At 35.8% G+C, this 26,331-nt stretch overlaps 1 protein-coding gene across 3 annotated transcripts in view; it reads left to right on the top strand.

Annotated features, from left to right (window-relative positions):
* CSNK1G1 (casein kinase 1 gamma 1) overlaps positions 1–26,331 on the top strand; it is a 255,113-nt gene that overhangs the window by 128,187 nt on the left and 100,595 nt on the right. For all 3 annotated transcript variants that reach the window (XM_020983772.2, XM_020983766.2, XM_020983783.2), the window contains exon 3: positions 22,894–22,934. In XM_020983772.2, the coding sequence (XP_020839431.1) occupies positions 22,894–22,934 (41 nt within the window). The remainder of the gene's footprint in view (positions 1–22,893; positions 22,935–26,331) is intronic.

The following is a 26,331-nucleotide window of genomic DNA, read 5'->3' as shown; positions in this document are numbered from 1 at the left end:
ATCTTGTGTATACATAGTTGATTTGCTTGTTTTCTCCTCCATTATGAGTTCTTTTGAGGATTAGAATTGTATTTTTCCTTTCTTTGAATCCCTAGTGCTTGACTTATCCCTGGCACATTTTAAGTGTTTGCTTTTTGATGATGATAACGATGATGAAGACAATGATCATTGTCTCTTGGAAAACTGAATCTCTTGGCCAGAAACACTGCTTTGATAAGTTGTGGGTTTTGTTTTGCTTTTTTAAAGAAATGTCTTCCCTTCTCTACCTTAGAATAAGGAAGTAAAACAAGTGAATGTTCTTAGCCACCTTAGGCTTGGAAATTTGAGTATTCTAATGTAACTCAGTCAACCAGTAGACATATTGACCCCCTTCGTCTATAAAAAAAGGTCACTCTATCTAAAATTCTTTTAATTAAAGATGATTTAACCAAGTTTCCTCTTTTGAAATGCAAAGAATTAGACTAATCAGATTGTTTATTTTCTGATGCGCAATTGACAAAAGCTGTGCTGAGGGCATGAAAGTTTCTATTTTGGAGTGGGAGAACCAATACCCTCTGGAGTGCTGCTTATAGAAGAGAGGTATCATCAAAAAAGGGGACTATCAGCTAGCATCAGAAAGAAACATATCACAAGAATTTTAACATAGGACTAGTTTAAATGCTCTGTGAACAAAAAATGGCCTAATTTTATCTATACTGGCTTAGTACTTCTCATTGGAAAATTATACTGTTTACTTTTTTTTTAATGTTTTTTTTTTTTAGGCAATTGGGGTTAAGCAACTTGCCTAGGGTCACACAGCTAGTAAGTGTTAAGTGTTTGGTCTAAGGCCAGATTTGAACTCAGGTCATCCTCACTTCAGGGCCATTGCTCTATCCATTGCACCACTTAGCTGCCCCCATTGGAAAATTATACAAAGCTGCTAAGTGTTCCTAAAAGTGAATTTGATTAGTCAGTTCATTGTGATTTTTCTCCAAAGAGTGACAGGACTTACATGCGTAGAATACTGTTTTATAAGTCATGGTCCTCTATTTCACTGATTATTAAACTTTCTGATTTCATAGACCATGCTGATCATCTTGAACAACAAATACCTATAAGAAAAAACAATAGCAAAACAACTGTCACCATAAATGCATTGTTCTTGATGAAGTGGAAAGTGAATTGACATTTAGTTTTTACTAACTATCCTAAGTAAATTATCAATTTATGGCAGAAATAGCAGTTTAGGTACGATGATATTATTAACAGTAATATAGGAGATCAGCCTTAGAGATTGTACCTTGAAGAGGCCTTATGAATTACATTTTGGAAACCATTTTGGTGTTTACCATTTGAAAATTGTCATAGAGAAGAACAAAATTTTCAGGTTTACAGTGCATTTTTCTATAGTGTATAGTTGAAAGTGACCTTGAGCAAGTAAAAACCTAAGGGATTATTCACTTTGCCAGTAAAGAAGTTGCCGTGTGACTTAAATCACAACCTCTGTGGGCCTTAGTTTCCTCATTTGTAAAAAGCAGAAGATTGGGCTCTAAGTTTTCTTTCATGTATTTGATTCTATAATTGGTCTGTATTAAGAGATATAGATATTAAAGAGTGTGTTTAAAATCAAGGAGCTACCTATCTTGCCCTTTTCTCCCCTCTTGAGAAAATGAACTCTTTATTGCGGATAATATGGACAATAGATGTAGAATATTACATTTACTGTCAAACACAGTCAATGTGCTGGTGGTTTTGCTGAACTGGAGTTTTTTTCTCTGTTTAAATGTTTGTTTCAAGGGACAGCTTGCTGAATAGGGCAGAATGGAGAGATATATTTGGAAATAAGTGTATCATAACAGCAAAAGCATCAATAAAATTTTTTAAAAATTAAGTCAAGGAGTCAGCACTATGTTGGAGCCTTGCACATTCTAATACTGTCTGCTGATGTTTTCCTGAAACTATTTTTATTAAGAAGGAGGTTTAAAAATTTTTTTTAGTATTGTAGCGTGTTTTTCTATTATTAATAATAGGTAACACTTGTGAAAGTACTTTAAGGATTGCAAAATATTTTATATATTTTATATTATTTGAGGCAGATAACACTTTGAGGGTAGGTACTATTATTCTTATTTTACAACTGAGGAAACAGACTTTTCAGACTCTCTCAAGGATAAGTGACTTGCCCAGAGTTGCACACTAAGTGTCTGAGATAGGATTTGACTAGGTTTTCCTGATTCTAAGTCCAGCCTTCAATCTATTGTACCATTTAATGATGGGTTAATAAAAAGTGTCATTATAATTAGCATATGGAAGTCACTAACCCTTATCTACAAAATCATGCATCCCACATAATAATTATCCATGTTTGTGTAACCTTTTACTATTTACAAAGTTCACTCTCGATAGCAGCCCTCTGAAAGTAGGTGGTGTGAGTCATCTTCCTTTTAAAGATGAGGAAACAGGAGAGCTTATGATTAGTCAGTTCTGAGTAGCAGAGCTCAGGTTCAAGTGTGATCTTCAGACTAAGGCCAGTCTGGCCCTTTCCACTTAATATATTATCTTGCCTCCCTAAAAACCATGCCATTTTGATTGGGTAGGAAAATATAGACTAACCCATCAAATAACTATCAGGTAGATATGGTAACCAATCAGAATGTGCTACATGTAATCCTGTTATAAAAGATTGTTCTATATCTAATTTTTTTTTCAAATGGGCACTTGCTACTGAGCATTTGAATGAATAAATAAATGAAACATCATTTGTTAAGTTTTTGCTCTGTGCTAGGCCCCATGCTAAGTGCTGGAGACCCAAATACAAAAAGCAGAATAATCGCTGTACTCAAGACGCTTATATCCTTCTAGGTAAAGGCAACCCACATAAAACACTAGTCACTAGACAGAAGTCACCAAGAGGGATAGTGGAGTCATCAAGTAATTGATTGACATATCCTTTCTAGTAATGATAAGTTTAATTTGCTCACTTTTCTTGAAGGTGGAAAGCTGAAAGTGGAAGGGATAGAATGAGAAAGAGGATGTTTGGTGGATGTAGGACATGAAGATTGCCCAAGAGGAGCAGCCAATTGAGTGTGAGTCAGGCTTGTTATGGAAAACTCTGATCATAGTGACTTTTGCTCTGTAAAAGATTTCATAGAAGAGCAAAAATACCTTTGGAAAAGAGGTCTGACTTAGCTTAGTAAGCCTCTTTGTGAATGAGGATCTGAAAACTACTGGTTCTGTAAAATCATCCTGTATTTGATGTAGCTGATGGTAAATGAATTCACTGAAGGTGACTTAATGAAACAGAAGGCTTCATCTTGTAGAATTTTTGGGGTGTATCACATCTAAGACTATTGCTTAGAAAGGGCCAAGTTTAGAAGTAAAACTACAAAAGCTACTAAGTAATGCAGTTTCCTTTCCATTAACAATAATAAAGACCCACGGCCAGGAAGTCAGATTGAAAAAGCTTGTGGATTTTGTGAAACAGATACTAAAAGCTTTGAGTGCTTGGGGAAATACCATCTTCTCAGTGATTTTTTTTTTGGTCCATTAAACTGCTTGCATTTGTTATTGATAACTATGTTATGTTCATGTGAAATTTATTAAAATAGTCAATCTTTTTAAATAGGGAGAAAATCTAATGTTCTATCTTTGTAATTAATTTCTTCCAGAATAAAATTTACTTATAGCATGCAGTGTTCAGGACAGTGGCACTTAATGATCGTCTAGACTCCAGTGTGGCTCAAGAAGCAGCTTTTTTAGTTTTAATGCTGTAATTCACCCTCTGGTGGAAAGGCTACAAGCCATTAGTTATTCACCAAACATTTATTAATACTATGTGCCACATTGTGCTGATACACAAAAAAGGGCAAAAATAGTGTCTGCACTGAAGGAGCTCACATTCTAATGAATAGAAGAGATAACATCCAAACAAGTGTGAACATACCAGATACATTTGGAGTACTTTAGAGGTAGTGTTAGAGAGGTGTTAGAGAGGTAGAGTTAGGGAGACATTAAACATTAAGGGAGACCAGGAAAGGCTTTCTGAAGAAGGTAAGAGTTTAACTGAGACGTGAAGGTGGAAAAGAAAACCAGAAGGGGGATGTCCAGTAGACAGTTGGTGATGTATGTGAGACTGAAAATCCAGAGAAAAGTTAGGGCTGGTTAAGTAGATCTGAGAATCATCAGTAGAAAGGTGAATTTTATGAGATTTTAAAGTAGTGTAGCCACAAAATGGTGTACAGTTCAGGAAAATTATACACTTTTGAAATAAGAATGGTTGTTTTATAAAATGTGATCATCTCTTAGGGGACACTCTGATCACTTTACTTTTTATTCTTATTCTTTTTCTGTTTAGTAGGGGCTTGGGAAGAGGAGTACAACTGAAAACTTACCTTCTCAGATTAACTGAAGCTTCTTGGTTGCTCCTATCCTAACCTCTTTGCCTTAGTGTCAGTAGTTAACAAACTTTGATTTTTCATTGTGAGACTAAGCAACCTGTCCAGTGAATTACACTTCACAATCCCCACTTTACTTAGTTTCCTCACTTCTACTTTCACCGCAGGATGTTAGGGGAAAGTACATCCTATGGAATATTAGGACAATATTAATGATGGCTGTAAAGGCTTAGCCCTTTCAACAACAGCCACTGTTGCCATCCTTTTATTTGTCTTGGTAATGAATTCACCACCACCACCACCACCACCATCGTCGTCGTCATCATCATCATTGTCACGTAACATTTATAGACACTTACTATGTGCCGGACACTGTGCTAAACGCTTTATAAGGTTATCTGATTTGATCCTCATCATGAACTTGAGAGATAGGTGCTTTTATTGTCCCCATTTTACAGATGAGGAAACTGAGCCAGGCAGAAGTTAAGAGACTTGCCCAGGGTCACATGCCTAGTAAGTGTCTGAGGACTTATTTGAACTCAGGTCTTCCTGACTCGAAGCCCATTGCTCTGTGCACTGTGGGGACACCTAGAGGCCTTCATAAGCATTTATTAATTATCCACTAAGTGGCAAGTACATGGAAATACCTAAGACCAAATAGAAACTGTATCTCCTCAAGTCACATTCTGTTGGATGAGAAAATTGGAGGACCTGGCAATTTAGGCATATGCCATTTTTATCCTCCAACTTTGAGGAGGCCTGTGTAAACATTACAATTGAACTGTTCTGTGCATTTTTGTTTGTTTTTTCTAACATAATCTACCTTGCCCTTTTGAGCCTCTGGACTTGAGCTTATACTCTTCCCCAACCCTTTCCCGTATGTCTTGGTTTAACTAAGCCCATTCTTTAAGGCTCGTTTTAATTCCCATTTCTGTAAAGCCTTTCCTGATCTCCTGTTCTCCATATGATCTATCTTTTCTTCTCTCTCAGAATCGATGTACCGCTTACTTGGCACTAATCATATACTATTTTATAGTATTTTCTTTGTGTGAGTTTGTCTTATATTTCTATCTAAGTTGTAAGTTCCTTGAGTAAGAAGTATGTCATTTGTGGAGGAGAGAGGGTGGTATTTCATCATAGCTCTTAGCAGTGTTATGTATATTCTAGATGCTTAATAAATATTTGTGGACTGGCGAATGGTTGATTAGAAGAGAGAAGACTGGACCTTACCCCCTTGGGAATCTGATTGAATGGTCATCATTTTTAGGAACTCCCTTTGAATCTGATATGAGAAACAGATTTTCCATTCATTCTTTGATGTCAGGCTTTGGGAGTAAAATGGAAGAATGCTTTAAAAAATTTAAGATAATATTTGGTGGGTATGTTTATAAAATCAGGGTAGCATAGTAAATCTGGAGTCAGGAAGACAGCTTCATTAAATCCTTCCTTAATCACTTGCTTTTACTCTGGGCAAGTCACTGAACCTTTCTTAGCCTCCATTCCCTCATGTGAAAAGTCATAAATGGGGGCAGCGAGGTGGCGCAGTAGATAGAGCACCGGCCCTGGAGTCAGGAGGACCCAAGTTCAAATGTGGCCTCAGACACATAATACTTCCTAGCTGTGTGATTCTGAGCAAGTCACTTAATCCCAATTGCCTCACTAAAAAGAAAAAAAGAAAGAAAGAAAGGAAAGAAAAACAAAAGTCATAAAGGGAGAGGAAAGTATCTATTCACATTTTTCAGTCAATTTTGTGATAATAAAGATGTGGTGCACCGTGAAACATAATTTATGAAACCCTACCTGTTATATTCTAATACCCTCATCAAGTATGCCCTTGATGTGTGCGTAGATAATTCTCATAAAAATTTTTACAAAAGAACCTAAATACATTTATACTTTAAAATTTTATATAGTAATATTTCCTATAAGAGAGGACAAATCCTTGGTTTTTAGCCAGATGCCAAATGTTCCTGCCCAGGACATCAAGGCAAACTCTAACTCTTCCAGAAAATATTTTAAGGTCATTGCTGTTTAAGCATTGCTGTCAGGGGTTAGTGCTTGAAAGGTACATAGAATCTTACCTCACCTGGACCATATCCCTGAATCAGGTGCTGAATACAAAAATTAGATTTGATCAGGCTATTGCTACCTCTCCTTTCTCTGTTCTTTGTGGAATGAAAGGAACCTCAGAAGCCATTTGATTTAACCCATACCCAAGCATAAAGAATATCCTCTGCCCTAAGGGATGGGGAAAAAAAGGTTAGCTCTTTTCTTTTAAGACTTCTTTGAGGGGGAAATCTACTAGCCTAAGGGACCCCATTCTATGTTTCAGTAGCTCTGTTTTTCCTTTCTTCAAGCCTAAAATTGATCCCTTCACTGTGCTACCTTTCTGACATCCTCTCTGCACCAATCCCCAATCCTTTTTCTCTTCTTACTCTGTTTTTACAGTTGCTTTTTTTCTTTTTGTCATAAGTTTCAAGAATTTTTTTTTTCTATGCCACAGGCATAGAAAAAGTCATGTTCCTTTCTTTCAGAAACCTTGAAACTGAGTCTCTCAGCACCATCAGAACTGTTGCCTCTATTGTGGACCCTCTCTATGCAAGTATGCTTGGACAACTAGCTGCTTTTCCCATATAGGGTCATGTGGGATACCTGGCTTTGTTTGGTTAGAGACCCACTATGGTGGTTCCACTGTCTTTGGTGGTGAAAAGAGTTTGTTTTAAAATCTTGATAAGTCTTTTCCATTTTTTCCCTAGGTCTTTTATGTTTCATCCTTAAGTATCCTTGATATGACCTTTGTGTTGGTCCCTAACCAGGCTTTGTGAAGATTTGTTTTTTCCTCTATTTCTTCTTGCTGTTTTATTAAGTAATATTATTCATAATTTCCAATCATCTTTCTTAAGTTTTTTTGGCCATTATTCCTTTATGAATTAAATTTTATTTCATTTTCAAACAAAGGTCTGCCTTCTCACTCTCTTGCTTTTCTCATCTCACCCCACATTGGGAAATCAAGAAAAACAAAACCCCTGTTACAAACATGTATAGTCAAGCAAAACAAAATTTCTCATTGGATATGTCCAGAAAAAACTGTCTCAGTTTTACTCTCTGAGTCTGTCACCTTTCTGTTAAGAGTTGGGCAGCCTGTTTCATCATGAGTCCTCTGGAATTGTGTTGAGTTCCCAGGTTTTCTTTCTTTCTTTTTTTAGTATGTTTTGTTTGATTCAAAATTTACCTTCTCATCCTCCTATCCCAACACCCTACCCACCTCCACTGAGAAACATAAAAAAAAGCAAAACCCATTAACATGAATAACCAATCAAAATAGATTTTCACATCGGATATATCGAACAAAATAATTGTCCCATTTTGCATTCTGAACCCTTTCCTGTTTGTCAAGAGGTAGATAGCATGTTTCATCATTTTCCCCCTGTAATTGTGCTTGGTCTATTGCATTGTTCAGAGTTTAGCATAATAGTATTTCCATCATATTTATATGCTATAACGTGTTAATCTGTTCTCTTAATTTATGGGCATCCTTCAGGTTCCCATTCTTTATTACCTCAAAAAGAGCTACACATTTTTTCTGTATCCTTAGAGGTAATTTTACTTAGCACTGATTCCTCCCTTCATCTACCTTCTCTGTAATTCTCCTGCTTCTTTCTTCTCTGTAAGATTTGACAAGTGAGATTATATTCTTAAATGTTTGTTAGCTGAGGCAGTTTCTAGGCTGTTTTGCTTTTTCCATGCTGACAAACTGGAAAAAGTTAAAGCAGACTTACCAGCTAAAATTATTTAAGGAACATTTATGATTGATATGATGTCCATTCTGTTTCCCAAATTTTTTGGCTTCTGTAGCCCATTTAAATAGATAATTTTGAACTACCAAGGCATAGAAACTATAGGAATGTACATACAAAACAACTCATTATCAAAATTAAAATAAAGAAAACAAAATAAAATAATAATTGATGAGGTATTAATTACTCTTAGTTGGGCTGTTCCAGTAAAGTGAAAATGACAGCAATACTGAAATTAATTCATTTATTCTGTGTTGTACTACCAAAGGATTACTTTAGAGAGCTAGAAAAAATAATAATTCATCAGAGAAGTTATTCATTAAGTTAAGAAGGCCAAGATTCTCAAGGAAAATTACGGGGGGGAAGGGAGAATGAAGTGGTAGTAACCGATCTCAAATTATTCTATAGCAAGGCAGTGATCATCAAAACCATTTGGTACTTTCTATTAAAAAATAGAAAGGTTGATCAGGAATATATTAGATACAGAACACATAGAAAGAAATTAATTTAGCAGCATAATATTCTGTAAGCTCCAAACCCCCAGCTGCTGGGGTAGGGATTCAGTATTTGACAATAATTTTTTAAAATTGGAAAGCAGTTGTACAGAATTAGGTTTATACCATTACCTCATTTCATTGTACCAAAATCAGTTCTAAATAGTATAAGGATTTAGCTATTAAAGGTCATATCATAAGAAGCTTTAGGAAAGCAAGGAAAGAAATATTTGTTGCAGTGTAATGTGGTTAGAGGTAGAGTTTACACTCGACAAGGGATAAAGATGATCATAGTAGATAAAATAGACAATGTTCATCACATAAAATTGAAAACAGTTGCACAAAATCAATTAACTTAAAATTACAAGAGAAATAATTAAGTGGGGGAAATCTTTGGAGAAAGCTTCCAATAAGATATTTGTATCCAAGATATATAAGGAACTGATTTTAAATAGAAGAACAAGAACATACTACCCAGTAGACTAATGGGATTTTTTTTCTTTTGGGAAGTGACTAGTAAATCCTTTCTGCCCACAGGTTTCTTCTGAGATTTCTGGGCAATTTGCATTTATAGTTTCCTGAAATATGTAGGCTTTATTTTTCTGATCATAGTTTTCAGGTAATCAAGTAATTCTTAAACTTTCTCTCCCTTTGACCTGTTTTGTTTGTTTGTTTTTTTGCTGGGCAATGGGTTTAAGTGTGACTTGCCCAGGGTCACACAGCTAGTAAGTGTCAAGTGTCTGAGGCCGGATTTGAACTCAGGTCCTCCTGACTCCAGGGCCAGACTCTATCCACTGTGCCACCTAGCTGCCCCTAACCTATTTTTGATATTATTTTTTAGTTAAAAATATTTTTTGTTGGATTGCTGAGTCATTGTTTTCTGTCTGGCTTATTCTGATTTTCAGGGCATTCTGTTCTTGAGTGAGGTTTTGAATGAGTCTGTTATAAGGTATAATTTTTCCTTGCCATTCTTTTCTCCCTGGCTTTTCCATTCTTTTTCTTTCTCTTGTTTCACTTCCTCCAGATGCTCCTGTGGGGCATTTTTTTTCCTGTGAGGCTTTTTTTTTTTTGTAGCTCCTGTGGGGTTTCGGAACAAGAGCTATTCCCCAGTAGATAAATGGTCAAGAGTAAGAACAGATAGTTCTCAATGGAAGAAATAAAAATAACGAATAGTCATAAGAAATAGTGTACTCAATCACTAATAATTAGAGAAATGTGATATAAAACATACCCATGTTTCTGTCTCATACATACCCAATACTTGTCGAATAAGCAAAAGTGACAGAAAAGGAAAATGATAATCATTAGAGGGACTACAGGAAGACAAGTTTACTAATATACTCTTGGTAGAGCTGTGAATTGGTCCAGCCACTTTGGAAAACAATTTCAGATAATGCTCTAAAAGTCCCTAAAATTTGTATACCTCTTGGTCTGATGATTGTGTTACAAGGTTTATACTTTAGACCAGGGGTGGGGGAACCTGTGGCCTCTGAGGCCACCCTTGCTTTAGACCAATAAAGAAAGAGGGAAAAGACTCCTGGAAGCATGCTAACCACCTCCTCACAGAGAGATGATGGATTCAGTTGTAGAAGGACACATGCATTTTTGAACATGGCCAGTATTGGAATTTATTTTTATTGATTATGTATATTCGTTATAAAAGTTATGTTTTTCTTTTTCTTTCTGTGTATTTTTTTTGGGGGGTAGGGATGGAGCTAGAAATTGGGTGGGGATAGAAAACCCTTCCCCCCACCACAAGAGAGAGAACAAGAGGAATTACAATCAGGACAACTTTGAACATTTTATGTTGAATTTGTTATGTATTTTTAAAAAAACAGAACTAGTTGTAGTAAAAATACCAAAGGTAAAAATCACTATCCCTGAATCGATTCACAAGGAAATTCTATCAAAAATTCAAGAACAGTTAGTTAGTATCTCTTTGTAACAAATTCTCAGAAATTAAGAAATAAAGCATCTTAACAAGACTCTTTTTATGGGACAAATATAGGCCTTATATGTAAACCTGGGAAGAATAAAGAACAAGAGAACTGTATAGAAATACCATTAATCAGTTACATTTTACATTTACAATAACATTATATTTACATTACCAATTTACATTAAAAAATAAAATCCTCTCAGACATCAGTTTAGCTAAGAAATCATTCATTATGACCAAATTGGATTTATACTAGGGATGCAAGGATGGTTTAACATTAGGAAAAAATAAACAATTTTAATATGTGAAAAAAATTCTCCAAACCATGATTATTTCAGTTACATCAATTATTATTTCAACTATGACAAAGTACGGTGCTTATTTAAGCTGAAAACAAAACAATTCTCCCCCCCCCTCCTGCAAATTATAGACATAGAGAGAGGTCTTTTTAGAATAGTGCATCTAGAACCAAAAACATGCATCAGAAGCCACTGACATATACACTAAGAAGCTTTTCCAGTAAATATTGGCATAAAACAAGAAAGCTCACTTAACCCTATTATTTCATATAATTCTGGAAATTCTAGTGATATCAGCAAAATGAGAAAAAAATTAAAGGTATAAGAATAGGCAAAGAGAAAATAAATAAATCATCATCTTGATGACATGATGATTTACTTTAAAAATCCTAGGCAATTGACAAAGATATTAATTGAGAACATTAATAGCTTTAACAAAGTTCAGACGGTTACTCTTTGTGACCCCATTTGGGGTCTAGTTCATTTTATAGATGAGGAAGCTGAAGCAAACAGGGTTAAGTGACATACCCAGGGTCACACAGCTAATACGTGTCTGAGGCCAAATTTGAATTCAGAGAGATGGGATTTCCTCACTCCACGCCTAGCACTCTATCTACTGTGCCACCTAAGTGCAGCTTATTTTTTTAGATTTAAATGAGCACTGTGCTTTGTCAAAGGCTTTTTTCTGCGTTTGTTGAGATAATCATGTGGTTTGGATTTATCAAATATTAGATTACTTTGTTGATTGGCTTCTATATATTGTGTACATAATCTGTTCTACTGATCAACCTCTTTTATTTCTTATCCAGTACCACCAAATTGTTTCAGCAATTACAACTTTGTACTATGATTTGAGATCTGATACTGCTATATCCCCTTCCTTCCCAGTTTTTTATTAATTCTCTTGATAGTTTTGACTTTTTGTTCCTCTCAGTGATATATTGTTATTCTCTTTCCTAGCTCCATAATGTAATTCTTTGGTAGTTTGATTGGTATAGTATTGAATAAATTAAAAAAATTGTATTGTCACTTTTATTAGTATTGGCTTAGCCTACCTGTGAGCAATTAATATTTCTCCAATTGTTTTAATTTGTCTTTATTTCTTTGGGAAGAGTGTTATGTAATTCTGTTCATATAATTCCTTTGTGTATCTTGGCAAGTAGACTCCCAAGTATTTAAAACTCTCTGGAAATTTTTTCTCTTCCTGTTGGGTTTTGTGTGTAATAATACATAGAAGTGCTAATGATTTGTGTGGGTTTATTTTATATCCTGCAACTTTGCTGAAGTTGTTAATTTTTTTTATAAGTTTTTTTTAGTTGGCTCTCTAGGGTTCTTAGGTTTACAGTTATATCTCTGTAAAACTGAAAGTTTTCTTTCCTCATTGCCTATGCTTCAATTTTTTTTTCTTGCCATTGCTAGAGCTAAGATTTCTGGTACATCACTGAGTAATAATGGTGATAATGGACATCCTTGCTTCATCCCTGATCTTATTGGAAAGACTTCTAGTTTATCCCCATTACAGAAAATGCTTTTTCTTGGTTTTAGACAGGTACTACTTAATCATTTTAAGGAAAGCTTCATTTATTTCTGTGCTTCCTTATGTTTTTTTTTCTTTTAAACAGGAATGGCGGTTGTATTTTGTCAAAAGTTTTTTTCCACATTTATTGAAATAAACGTATAATTTTGTTGTTAACACGGTCAATTAAGCTTATAGTTTTCCTCATATTGGACCAGCTTTGCATTCCTGGTAGAAATCCAGCCTAGTCACTTGTATAACCCTTTTCATATTTTTCTATTATCTCCCTGCTAGTTTAATGTATGATATTTATCTTCTATCCTACTCTATATAGAAAAATCCCTATCTTTCAGAATGTTTGAAAAAATGAAAAAGACCCATCCATACAAAAATATTTATATCAGCAGCTTTTTTTGTTGCAGCAGCAAACCCTTCAAAGTGGATGCACATCAGCTTGGGAATAGATGAACAAATTATGGTATTTGAATTGTAATGCAATATTATTGTGCCTTAAGAAGTGACAAAAGGAACAGTTTCAGAGAAAACTGGTAAGACTTGTATGAACTGTTGCAGAAAACAAGTAAGCAGAACCAGGAGAGCAACTTTTATAGCAGCAACAATATTGTGAGGAAAAATAGTTTTTAAAGATTTAAGAACTATGTTTAATGCTTTGACCTGCCATAACTTCAGAGTACTGATGAGAAAGCATGGTACTCACCTCTTAAAGGATGATGGAATTAAAATATGGAATGAGACATGCATTTTTGGACATGGAAAACATGTGCATTTGTTTTATGCTTGTTAAAAGTACTGTTCTTGTTTGGTGGGCGTGATTTGATACTTCCCTAGGAAGAGAAACTTGCAATAGAATCTATGAAAAAAAAAGACAGTTATTGAAGTATTTTTACAATTTTACAATTATTTTTTACAGTGCACAAAAGAGAACTGAAATTAAGAAACAGTAAGTAGGACAGCTTTGAAAGTAACATGTAACATTATGTATATATTTTAAAAATAAGCTTATAGTTAATGGAGACTGACATTTTTGCATTTCTTTTTCTATACTATTTTGTACATGGATATTTTTTTTTGGGAGAGTATTCATTAAATTAAAAAATAAGTCATGTTGGATTTGTTAATTATAAGCCAGTTTTCTTAATTTTTATTTTTCTAGTTTTGTATTTATTTTATCTTTGCTCTGAGATGTCAGTGTTTTGACAATAAATAGCCAGCAGATTTGGGAACGACATGTTACACAGGTAACAAGTTCTTTCATATGTGTTGAAATCTAACCAATGAAATTCTTTGTTAAATTATTTGGTACATCCCAAATCTGCCCATCTTTTCTGAATCCCTTGCATTCAGTGGATAGGCATAGTAATGAAAATACCAGCTCTGTCTGAAGCAAGAGCTTCAGTTTCTTACCTAAAACTTTGTATTCTATAACACTACTTTCTAGTTTCCTTCTATCATTATTAATAATGTGTATCATGTGTATTAGCAAAAATGGTTAGTAAGCAGACCTCTTCTTTGATATATCTTCTTAAGTTCTCTGTCAAATTCTGTACCCATGCCTCTATAAGACAGGAGACAGCTTCTTTAGTATGGCCTTAGGGTATCTTAAGGCATCGCTGCCCCTTTATTTTTATCCTTGCTAGATACAATCTTTGGGGAAAACTTGTGGATTACCTGCTATCATTCCTTATGTTGGACAAACAGTTGCTTCTTCTTCAGAATATAAAAGCTCCTTTCTCTTCTGGGGCCTCTTTTTATCTGTTTCTTAGCTCCAGATGTTCATTGGTTCTTCTTTCCTCCTTTTTTTAATGTGGTTTTCTACCCTCCAGGTCTGAAAGGACTGGATCTTTGTGTCAGAAGATATAAATTCAAATCCCAGCTTCCCCCTGTGATCTTAAACAAGTTATTTTTCTCTGTGTGTTGTTATTTCCTCATATTTAACTGAGGGGATTGAATTGGATGAGAGAGAAGGACTAAATGTTTGAATTGCAGTTGTGTGCCTGGCCCTGCTAAGGGCTTTTACAGATAAGATATCATTTGATCCTCACCACAACGCTGTGAGGTAAGTGCTTGTTGTTCCCATTGCTTGGTTGGTGGTGGTTGTCTTTCATTCTTGAAGAGGACCAAAATGACATCACTGTGCTCCCCGTTTCATTGTGTCCTACTGTGGCTGATCAGACCAGTACAAGCTCGGAATGTTCTACCACAGGTCAGGCACAAATAGTCCATATGAACATTTGGGGTGGATTCCCTAGATTTGTGCGTCTTGCATTTCTTTTGAGCTATTTCAGTTCTGCTTTGCTCATAGAGCACAGCACCTTCTCTGATGTGGACACACCATTAACTGTTGAAGAAATGAGGCAGAGGTTAAATGATTTCCCTGGCATCACACAGCTAGTAAAGCCTGAGGTCACATTTGCCAGCTCCTACTCTTAATCCTAAAAAAAGGCAGTACCAAAGAAAATTCAAATTATGAACACTTGCACTCATTTTATAACCAGCAAGATTGTGCTTAAGATTCTACAGGCTAGGCTTCAGCACTATGTGCACCAAGAATTATACGATGAGCAGACTGGTTTTCAGAGAGGCAGAGAAACTAGAGATCAAATTGTCAACATTTGCTGGATTCTGGAGAAAGCAAGGGAGTTCCAGAAAAAAACATCTGCTTCATTGACTACACTAAAAGTTGACTGTGTGGATCACAACAAAATGCGGCAGTTCTCAAAGAGATGAGAGTACTAGATCAGCTTGTCTCCTGAGGAACTTGTACGTGAGTCAAGAATCAACCATTAGAACCCAACATGGGACAAATGATTAGTTTAAGATTGGAAAGGGGGTAGGACAAGGCTGTATATTATCCCTTAATTATTTAACTTATATGTAGAGTACATCACATGAAACACCAGGCTGGATCAATCAGTAGCCAAAATTAAGATTGCCAGGAGATATATCAACAGTCTTAAATATGCAGATGATTCCACTCTGATGACAGAAAGTGAAGAAGAATTAAGAAGCCTCTTGATGAGGTTGAAAGAGGAATGTAAAAGCTGACTTGAACCTTAACATTAAAGAAAAACAACAACAACTCAAAAACACAAATCCTAAGATCCTGGCAACTGGTCTCATCACTTCCTGGCAAATAGAAGGAGAAGAAATGGAAGTAGTGTCAGATTTTATGTTTTTGGGCTCAAAGATCATTCACAGTGACTGCTGCTATGAAATTAAATTCTATTACTCCTTGGAAGGAAAACTATGGCAAATCTGAACTGCATGTTAAAAAGCGGAGACATCACCTTGCTGACAAGATTCTGTATCGTCAAAGCTATGGTTTTTCCATGGCTGTGAGGATCATATGAGAAATGCTCAGCACCATAGAATTGATGCTTTCAAATTGTGGTGCTGGAGGAGACTTTTGAGAATTCCTTGGACAGCCAGGAGATCAAATTAATTCAGGCTATTCACAGTGAACATGGGCTTGGATAGGCTTTGGGAGAGATGGTGGAGAATATGTCCACGGAGTTATGAAGAGCCCAGCTTTTTGTCTACTGTGCCCCCAGCTGGATGACCTTTAAGATTCCTTCTGGATTTTAATCTGTTCATGTCAAAATCATTATACAGGCCAATATTCCTCTCCTTCTCTTCAGACTGACTTCCTTTTTCCATTTTTATAATAATATTTTTCCCGGTTGTATGTAAAGACAATTTTCAAAATTTTGAGTTCCAAATTTTTCTCCCTCCTCTTTCCCCTCCCCTCTTCCTAAAGTGGTAAGCAATTTGATACAGGTTATATGTGTATAGTCATGTAAAAATATTTCTGTATCAGTCATAGTTGTGAAAGAAGAAACAGACCAAAAGGAAAAAAGCCATGGGAAAAAAAATTGAGTGAAAATAGTATGCTTCGATCTGCCTTCAGAGTCCATTGCTTCTTTCTTTGGATGTGGATAGCATTTTCCATGATGAGTCCTTTGTAATTATCTTGCATCATTGTATTGCTGAGAAGAGCTAAGTCAATCATAGTTGATCATCACACCGTGTTGCTGTTACTATATACAGTGTTCTCTTGATTCTGCTCATTTCACTTTGCATCAGTTCAAATATGTCTTTCCTGGTTTTTCTGAAAGCACCTTGCTCATCATTTTTTATTGCAAAATAGTATTCCATTACATTCATATACTGTAACTTGTTCAGCCATTCCCCAGTTGATGGGCATCCCCTCAATTTCAAATTCTTTGCCACCACAAAAAGAGCTGCTATAAACATATATATTTTTTTCACATGTAGGTTCTTTTCCTTTTTTTGTATTCTTTTTGGTATGCAGACCTAGTAATGGTATTGCTGGGTCAAAGGGTATGCACGGTTTCATAGCCCTTTGGGTAGAGTTCAAAAATGCTCTCCAGAATGGTTGGATCAGTTCACAACTCCACCACAGTGCATTAGTGTCCCAATTTTCCCATATGTGCTCCAACATTTATCATTTTCCTTTTCTGTCATATTAGCCAATCTGATAGGTGTGAGGTGGTACCTCAGAGTTGTTTTAATTTGCATTTCTCTAATCAGTAGTGATTTAGAGCATTTTTTCGCATGATTGTAGATAGCTTTGATTTTTTTTTTCATCTGAAAACTGCCTGTTCATATTCTTTGACCATTTGTCGGTTGGGGAATGGGATGTATTCTTATAAATTTGACTCAGTTGTCCGTACATTTGAGAAAGGAGGCCTTTGCCTGAGACATTTGCTATAAAGATTGTTTCCTAGTTTTCTGCTTTCCTTTTAATCTTGGTTGCACTGGTTTTGTTTGTGTAAAATCTTTTTAACTTACTGTAATCAAAATTATATATTTCATATTTCATAATACTTTGTATTTTTTGTTTGGTCATAAATTCTTCCCTTCTCCATAGATCTAACAGGTAGACTGTTCCTTACTCTTCTAATTTGCTTATGATATCATTCTTTATGTCTAACACATTTGTTTTTCCATTTTTTAAAAGAAAATTGTTTTCTCCCTGATACTCTGTAATTTCTGATTCTCTTTACCTTTTCTTCCAGGTAGGGGATCGGCTTGCCTTTTGAGCGTAGATCATTTATTGGCTATGGCAGTAATATAAAAATTGCATGCATTGCAGAGTATTATAAAAATTTCCGTACTCTTCACACTTAATAGTAGTGAGCTCTTTTTCTTTGTCTTACTTCCTCTTGGCCTCTTCTGTGCTAGGACTACTTGAGTTTTGAAATTTTCACTTTTCCTCACTTTTTTAATACTTTGACAGCCATTCCCAATTTCCTTTCCTGTCCATCACCAAGATTTTACTGTGGATTTCCAACACTTTCTACCCCTTCTTTGAGTCTTCTTTTTGCTTTGATCCTTTGTCCTTTCTCTTTCTCCAGGGTCCTTCTGCTTAAGTTCTTCTCTTCCCCTTTCCCTTTGAGTCTTTGGCTCGAGTACTTCGTCTTGAGAACAAGACTTTATTCACTTACTTTTCTCAGATTTAATTTCCTAAAATTCAGTCTCTGGCATTCTTAAATTCGAAATATCTTCACATCCCTTTTATAGTTCTTTATCTGTTATTTCCTTCTCCTTCACTTTTAAATCTTTCTCCTTTCTCCTATGGGAGCTCAAAAGTATTAGTTCTGGAATACCAATTTCAGATTTACCACAAACTTTAAAAATTATTTGTAAGTTGTTAGATATGGATCGTAAATTCAAAGTAAGTCATGCAATTTATATATTACATAATTTAGTCATCTATAATATGCAGTATTTTAAAATATGAAATAATTTTTATATTATATAATTTATGTAATACATATAATTCATATATAAAAGAAAACTTGAAACTAAACATGTAAAAAAGTATTTCTTACAAGTTATAGAATTGTTGCATTAATTTTTGTGGCAAACTTGATACCATTAGTAACATTTTTTATTTTGTAGGTTGGAAGGTGCTGCAGATTCTACTTTTTTTTCTTTTTTGAGGTGAGGCAATTGGGGTTAAGTGACTTGCCCGGAGTCACACAGCTACTGAGTGTTATGTGTCTGAGGCCAGATTTGAACTCAGGTTCTCCTGATTCCAGGGCCGACTCTATCCACTGTGCCACCTAGCTGCCCCTCTGCTTTCTGATAAATGACATGTTAATATGTGTAAGCAAAGGGCACCATTAATTAGTGTCTTTTGAAAATGTACTTCTTGTATTGCTTAAGCTTATTTAATGTGCTCTAAAGTTTTTTTCTGCAATGAAGAACTATTTTCACTAACCCATTTAGTACTAAAATTCGTTAACTTTCTATTGTCTGTGAACATGGTATTTTTTAAAATTTTTAAAAAAATTTTTTTTTTTTGCTTTTTTGGTGAGGCAATTGGGGTTAAGTGACTTGCCCAGAGTCACACAGCTAGTAAGTGTCAGATGTCTGAGGCTGGATAACAGGTTTTATTTTTAAGCTTTTAGATCCCTCTCACATCAATGTTAAGTATCACCTAAGTTTAATATTATAAAAGATGAACATTCTAACTCCAATTTTAGGTTTTGAGGAATACTTTTTTAATAGGAAAAATAGTGTATAGTCATTAATTTATTGTATGCTTCCACATGCAAAGCCATAGTCAAGTGTTACATAAATCAGTATAAAGCATATTCCCTACCTTTAAGGAATTTGTCTTATAGGAAAGGAGATGTACACACACACACACACACACACACACACACACACACACAATAATACAAAACATTGTGTGGTAAAATATAGTTAGTAAATTACATTTCTGGTAGAAATAGGCAAACGAGCAATATATACTGGACAAGGGAGTACCAGAGAGGTTGGAGTGATTAGGAAAGATTTCATTGGAACATGAGAGACCTTGAAATATAGATAATATTTGGGAAGCTAAAAAGAAAGGATGAAGTTATTATGAGGAAAAAGAACAGGAACAAAATCATTGAGGCTGAAGAGTGGCCTAACTGAAGCAAATGGTTCACATTGAGTAATAGTGGGAAATAAACTTGGGTAGTAGAATGGAGCCAGGTTATAAAGAGCCTTGAAAGTAGAGCAGGGGAGTTTACATTTGGGTTGCCAGTAGGAAGCCATGGTAAGTTTTTTTAAGTGAAAGAATGAAAACATTGATCAAGTAAGATTAATCTGGCAGCCAAATATAGAATGAATTGAAAGGGAAGATGAATGCAGTCAGGTCTGAGCCTCTTGTGGTAATCTAATTATGAAATGGTAAAGACCCCAGATATAGGCGTACAGTGGTAATTAAAGAGAAAAGGGAACAATCAATAAAGTTACACAAAATGAATGGAATATACTTTATGCCTGACATCTTTTCTTCATCTCCTATATCCGTTTTTCTAATTTTTTTCATTGTGTTCTTATTTCATTTATAAAATCATTTTTACTTTAAAAAAGCAAAACTCTTTTATTTCTTCCAGAAATTCTAATTCAATTTGTGCCCAGGCTGTGTTTTTCTTTGAAGCTTTGCTCATAGGTCTTTTAAATTCATCACTTCTTCAGGTTTTGTCTTTGGTGTCTCTGTTATCATTATATCTCTTTATTGTTGTTGTTGCGTTGTTTTGGTCATGTCCAACTCTTTGGGACCCTATTTGGAGTTTTCTTGGCAAAGGTACTGGAGTTCTTTGCTATTTCCTTCTCTAGCTCATTTTACAAATGAGAAACTGAGGTATACAGGATTAAGTGACTTGCCCAGGGTCACATAGCTGGTAAGGGTCTTAGACCAAATTTGAACTTAGGAAGATAAGTATTCCTGACTTTAGGCCCAGCACTCTACCCACTGTGCCCACCTAGCTGTTCTTTATGGGAAGATTATTTTTCTTCTAGCCTCTCCTGAATTGAGACTTTGTGTTAGTGCCAGTATCTGTGTACTTCCGGGAGGATTATCTGGGCCTCATTTGGTCCAGTTTTGTATTCTTATTTCTGCTGATCCATCCTCCAAGTATTGAGTGCCTTATTCTTCAAGTTCTCCATGGTTTCTCAGAGTTGGGGCCTACAAGCTTTCAGCGTGCTCAGAGCTCTTTAATCCGGGGGAAGTTTGCTTCCTTTTTGGTCTGAACTTTGCAAGCTCCTGCCTGAGTTTGGGTTTGAGCATCACAACTGTGAGTTTGCCTTGGTTAGAACAACAGTAGGCTGCTTCTGCCTCCAGACTCTGCTAGCTGAAACAGGTTTAGAACAACAGAACTGTAGTCACTCTCTTAGTCTTGAGTTCTTTGCAGGCTCAGACCAGCAGGGTTATTGAGCTACAGGCTTCAGACTGTACTAGGGGATGATCTAAGGTTCTACTTCAGCATCAGAATCACACAGTTGCTGCCTGCTTATGTTTCTATTTCTTTCCCAGTTCATAGCCTCAGCCCTAGACCTCTCTTTGCCATAGTACACCATCCCCCAGTCTATATTAATGTGTGACCTAGCAGCTCTGGTGCAGGAACAACAAGGCTGCCAGTTGACACGTCTTTCTGTTACCTGTACATTCTCAGGATTTAGAATGATTACTACTTTAGTGTACAACCACAGGCTTCCATACCTGGAAGGCACCACCCAGAGCCTTCCAGCCTGAATCTACTCCTGAGTGTCTGTAGACCTCTTTTTGCCTTCCTAGGCCTTCCTAGGCTGGCAAAACGATTTACTGTGATTTTTCCTTGGTTTTTCCCATTAGAACTCAGTCTAGTAATTTTCCCCAATCTCTGTGGAAAAGTTGTTGAGGCCGTTTTGGCTGGGTTTCCCTATCCCCTATATCCAAAGATTGTTCCAAGTTTATAGAGATGAGAGAGTTAGAAAGAAGAGCCAATATGGGTGAGAAAGATGTGGAGGTTAGCTTACTTGAAAGTTCAGTTGGAAATAATCTATCTAGGGTTGGTGGGACTAAAATTCAGCATTAGGAGTCATTAATGTAAATGTAATAGCTGAAGTTACAAGAATCATGAGATTTCTCCCTAATTGATAAATGGTCAAAGGACATAACAGTTCTCAGATGAAGAAATTAAAGCCATCTATAGTCATGTGAAAAAATGCTTTAAATTATTATTGATTAGAGAAATGCAAATCAAAACAACTCTTAGGTACCAAATCACACCTATCAGATTGGCCAACATGACAAAACAGGAAAATGATAAATGTTGGAGAAGATGTGGGAAAATTGGAACATTAATACATTGTTGGTGGAGTTGTGAAATGATTTTGGAGAACAATTTGGAACTGTGCCCAAAGGGCTATAAAAATGTGCATGGCCTTTAACCCAGCAATAGCCTTCTAGGGCTATATCCCAAAGAGATCAGACAAGTGGGAAAAGGACCCACATGTACAAAAATGTTCATAGCAGCTCTTTTTGTGGTGGCAAAGAATTGGAAATTGGGAGGATGCCCATCAATTAGGGAATGGCTGAGCAAGTTGTGGTATATGAATGTAATGAAACACTAATGTGCTATAAGAAATGATGAACAGGCTGACTTCAGAAAAACCTGGAAAGATTTATATGGTCTGACTCTGAGTGAAGTGAGCAGAACCAAGAGAATGTTGTACACAATAATAGCCACACTGTGTGATGACTAATATCGATAAACTTAATCCTTCTCAGCAATACAAGGATCTAAGAGGCCTCAGGATGGAAAATGCTGTCCACATCCAAACAAAGAACTATGGAAGTTGAATTGCTGTCTTTTTTTTCCCCCTTTTCTCTTTTGTTGAGTTTTGTTTCCTCTTTCTGATGGTTCCTCCTATTGGTTTTGATTTTTACTTACAACTTCACTAATGTGAAAATATGTTTAATAGGAATGTAAATGTATAGCCTATATGAGATTGTGTGCTGTCTTGGGGAGGATGGTGGAGAGGAAGGGGGAGAAAAATTTTAAACTCAAAAGCATATGGAAGTGATTGCTGATAAATCAAAATAAATAAAATAAAAAAAAAGAATCATGAGATTTCTAAGGGAAAGTAGATCTGTTGATTAAGTAAATAATGTTATTTTACCCTCTTTTTGTCCTTATTTTAAAGGGAGGACAATATTCCTGAGCTGACAGCCAGCAAAAAGTTGTTCATTTATATTTTCACCTAGGTTTGATCCCTAAGGTTCCTTCAGACTCTGAAATCCTGTGATTCTGTGACTTAAACTTGTGAACGTTTGAAATTTATAAACTTTGGTCTACTGATTTTTCCCTTTTGCTCCCACTTCCCCTCATGGCTCTTGTTTATACAATTTTATATGATATTTAGGAAGATTGGGTGACAGAACCACTAGGTGTTTGAAAACAAGATAAAATATAAGTTTAACTTAAAATTCCCTAGCTATTCCTGTTCTAACATGGCTAGATCTGTTTTACTTTTAATTTGTAAATCATTCTTAATGTATGTGAATGACGTTAGGAATGTGGCCTTTCTCACGACCTCTTATATTAAAGCTTTGATTTGTTTCTTATAACAAATATCAGTAAAACATATACGTTCTGCTTTTTCCATAGGTAAAAATCTCTACACCAATGAATATGTAGCGATCAAACTGGTAAGTAAAATCTGTAATATTTGTGCTAATTTTATTTTGATTTTACCCTTTATACATATTTACAGCTGAATGTTGTCACAAAAATAATGACTAATGAAGGTTTTCTTTCCCCTTAAGAAAATGGAGAGGAGAAAAAAATAACCAGCTACACTTGTCAATACATCAAAAAGTCTTCAAATATATACAGTGTGTCATACCTGTGCATCTCTCATCTCTGGAAATAAGTATGGGATGATATCTTTTCATATCTTTTCTTTGGGGCCCTTCTTGTTCTTTCTAATTCTGCAGCATCTACTTTCAGTTGTTTTGTGGTGGTGGTTCTTTCCGTTTACAGTGATCTAGTTATTCTATATATTGTTTTCTTGGCTCTGCTTACTCTGTGTGTTACATCATGTCAGTTTTTCCATGCATTTTTGTATTCATTATATTCCTTGTTTCTTTTGTTGTTGTTCAGTTGTTTCAGTTGTATCCAACTCTTCATGAACCCATTTGGAGTTTTCTTGGCATGGTTTGTCATGTCCTTCTCCAGCTGATTTTACAGGTGAAGAAACTGAGGCAGATAGGGTTAAGTGACTTGCCCGGGGTCACACAGCTAGTAAGTGTCTGAGGCCAGATTTAAGGAAGAGGAGTCTTCCTGACTTCAGGCCTACCGCTCTATCCACTGCCCCACCTAGCCGACCCTTTGTTTCTTTTAGCACAGTAATATTCCATTACATTCATGGATCACAATTTCTTTAGCCATTCCCCAGGATAAGCTGCTGTTTTGTTTCAAGGTGATAGAATGACCCATAAAACACATTGTCATAATATTCAGCTTTGCACAACTTTGACCAAAACCTGTAAGCTCCTTTAAAAGTTTAAGAACAGACATACAAATGTGAAATGACATTAGAAGGGAGACCTTGCTTCCTTAGATCAATTAAAAGCCTAAGAAGACTTTATACATTGATAAAATCTCAGTTAATTGGATTTTTAGAAGTAATCTAGTCTAACAGCCTGTTTAATACATGAGTCCTCTTATAACAAATGTTCATTCAGTCTCTCCTTAATACCTCCATTGCAAGGTATTTACCACTTAACAAGGTGAAGCTCTACCCCCAAAACTTAAGAAGTTCTTCCTTAAATGGATAAAGTGAAATTTGCCTGGTGGATTCTGATTCCCTCTCTGGTGAGGTGCAATTAAATATGAGGCCTTCATTTCACATTTTTCTTCTATAATTTAAGCACACCCATATACGCACTTCTGACCAGTGTTAGGAAGGGTATTTTATCCTTTCTGTTCTTCTGTTAATAAAGCAATTGAAATATTTTTATCCATGGTCTTAAAATAGTAAGGTGTCCCTTTTTATCTTTGCCTCAGAAAATCTAAAGGTACGATAAAGTCCAGTTAAATAAAGATGATAACCATTTTAATAGTTGATTTTTTTTCATAGACTATTGTAGTTTACCAGATATCTCGTGCATTTTATTGGATCTTTCCAGTAACCCTTCAGAGTATGTAATATAGCTATATTCCCATTTTTAAGTTGAGGAGCCAGGGAGATTAAGTCAGTTACCAAATTTCGTGCAGCTAGTTAAGTGGTACAGTCAGGATACCAATGCAAGTCATCTGATTACAAATCCATTGGGTTTCTACTATTTCGAAGCTACAATTGTAGAGATTCTTTGCTTAAGTTTTAAAGTTGATCACTGGAAAATTGGATAAAATAGTGTATAACTTTTAGTTTTATGAAACTATCCCCTACAAGGTTTGACAAATTTCCTTGCGATTTCAGAAGGCTTTTAAACTTTATTAGAAAAAGGAAGGAATTGATGGCTGAAAGTGAGTGGGACCAGAATAGATAGGATTCTTGAGATATTTGAATCCTGTTCTTGATTTGTCCTCACTGAATTATGCTTTACTCTACTTAGTTTCTTACCAACACGTGGCCGGGAGAGAGGGCAGGACAGGCATGGAAATTACTGACAGTTTTCAGAGATGCTTTCAATAATATGCTATGTAGCATTTTGGGAATAAACTTTTCTTTTTTATTATTATAACTGTGAACTGGTAGAGAAAAGGGGATGAGAAGGAAATAATGTACATTCGGGCTAAATTCCAATACAACATACTACAAAGTACCAAAAGAGTTCTTTTGTTTATAGGAATTTGGTTTTGACATGAATGTGTTTTGTAGTGAGTCAAATTATTTAATAGATTCCTGATTAAGCTCTCTGCTTCCAATGTCTTTCCTTTTCAGTCTTTGGTCTATGTAGTTGCAAAAAATCAGCTCCATATAATAGCAGAATATCAGAATTAGATGGGATCCTTGAGGCCATATAATATGACCTATATCTGTACAAAAATCCCCAGCACAATATATTACAAAGTGGTCATCTGGATTTTATATGAAGCTCATTATTTCTTAAGGTAGTCAATTCTACTTTAGGATTAGTTGTCCGGAAGATTTTCCTTAAATAAAGCCAAATGTTCTACAGGGATTCTTATTTAGGTATAGTTTTGAGTACATGAAATCCATTCCAAATCTAAGATTCTGTTATTCATTTTCAGTCAGCAAATATGAACACTTATATTTGTGAGGCACTATGCTGGGTACTGAGGAAACAGAGCAAAAATGAGTATGTTCCTCTCCTCAAGGTACTTTCCTCTTACTAAAGGATACAACCAGTCACTCAGTAACTAAGTCAGTAAATATTTGATAGGTACCTGCTATGTGCCAGGCACTGTGCTAAGTCATAGTATACAAAGAGCAGTAAAAAGACAATTCCTTCTCTCATGGAATTCAGAGGCTAATAGGGGAGACAAGATGAAAACAACTATTTACAGACAAACTGTATATAGGATAAATTGGAGATAATCAACAGAGGGAAAGCTTTAGCATGAAGGGGCATCTGGAAAGGCTTCCTGTAGAAGGTGAAAGTTTAGCTGAGACATGAAGGAAACCAGGGAAACCAGAAGTGGAAATGAGGAGGGAGAACATTTCAGGGCTGGGGGACAGCCAAAGAAAATGCCTGGAATTAAGAGATAGAGTAAGGACAGACCAGATGCCAACTGGCAGCTTTATCATCTACTGTACAATTCCAGATCAGTAGTCCAGGGGGTATTGAGAAGAGGCCCTCTGCATAAGGGTGGTGTTCTCGGTAGGAAGTGTATTGAGAAATGAGGAAATAGAAAGGCCAGCAGCAGTGTGGCTCAGAACCTAGACTCAGAATAGAGTCTCACTTTTAGAATCAAACCCAGCGTACAGAGGAATAACTAGGGCAGGAATCCTGTACCAAAGAGCAACATACAATTCCCTAACCTTTCCCTGAGATCCTAGAATAGCACAGTACTCATTAATAATCTAAGAAAGCAACAACAGGACTTGCCCACATCTTTCCTCCATAAATGCAGCAG

The sequence above is a fragment of the Phascolarctos cinereus genome, unplaced genomic scaffold (assembly GCF_003287225.1).
Source record: "Phascolarctos cinereus isolate Bilbo 61053 unplaced genomic scaffold, phaCin_HiC Scaffold_3;HRSCAF=262, whole genome shotgun sequence".
NCBI lineage: Eukaryota > Metazoa > Chordata > Mammalia > Diprotodontia > Phascolarctidae > Phascolarctos > Phascolarctos cinereus.
The sequence above is the reverse complement of the archived record's forward strand: the minus strand, read 5'-3'. Positions and strand labels throughout refer to the sequence as shown.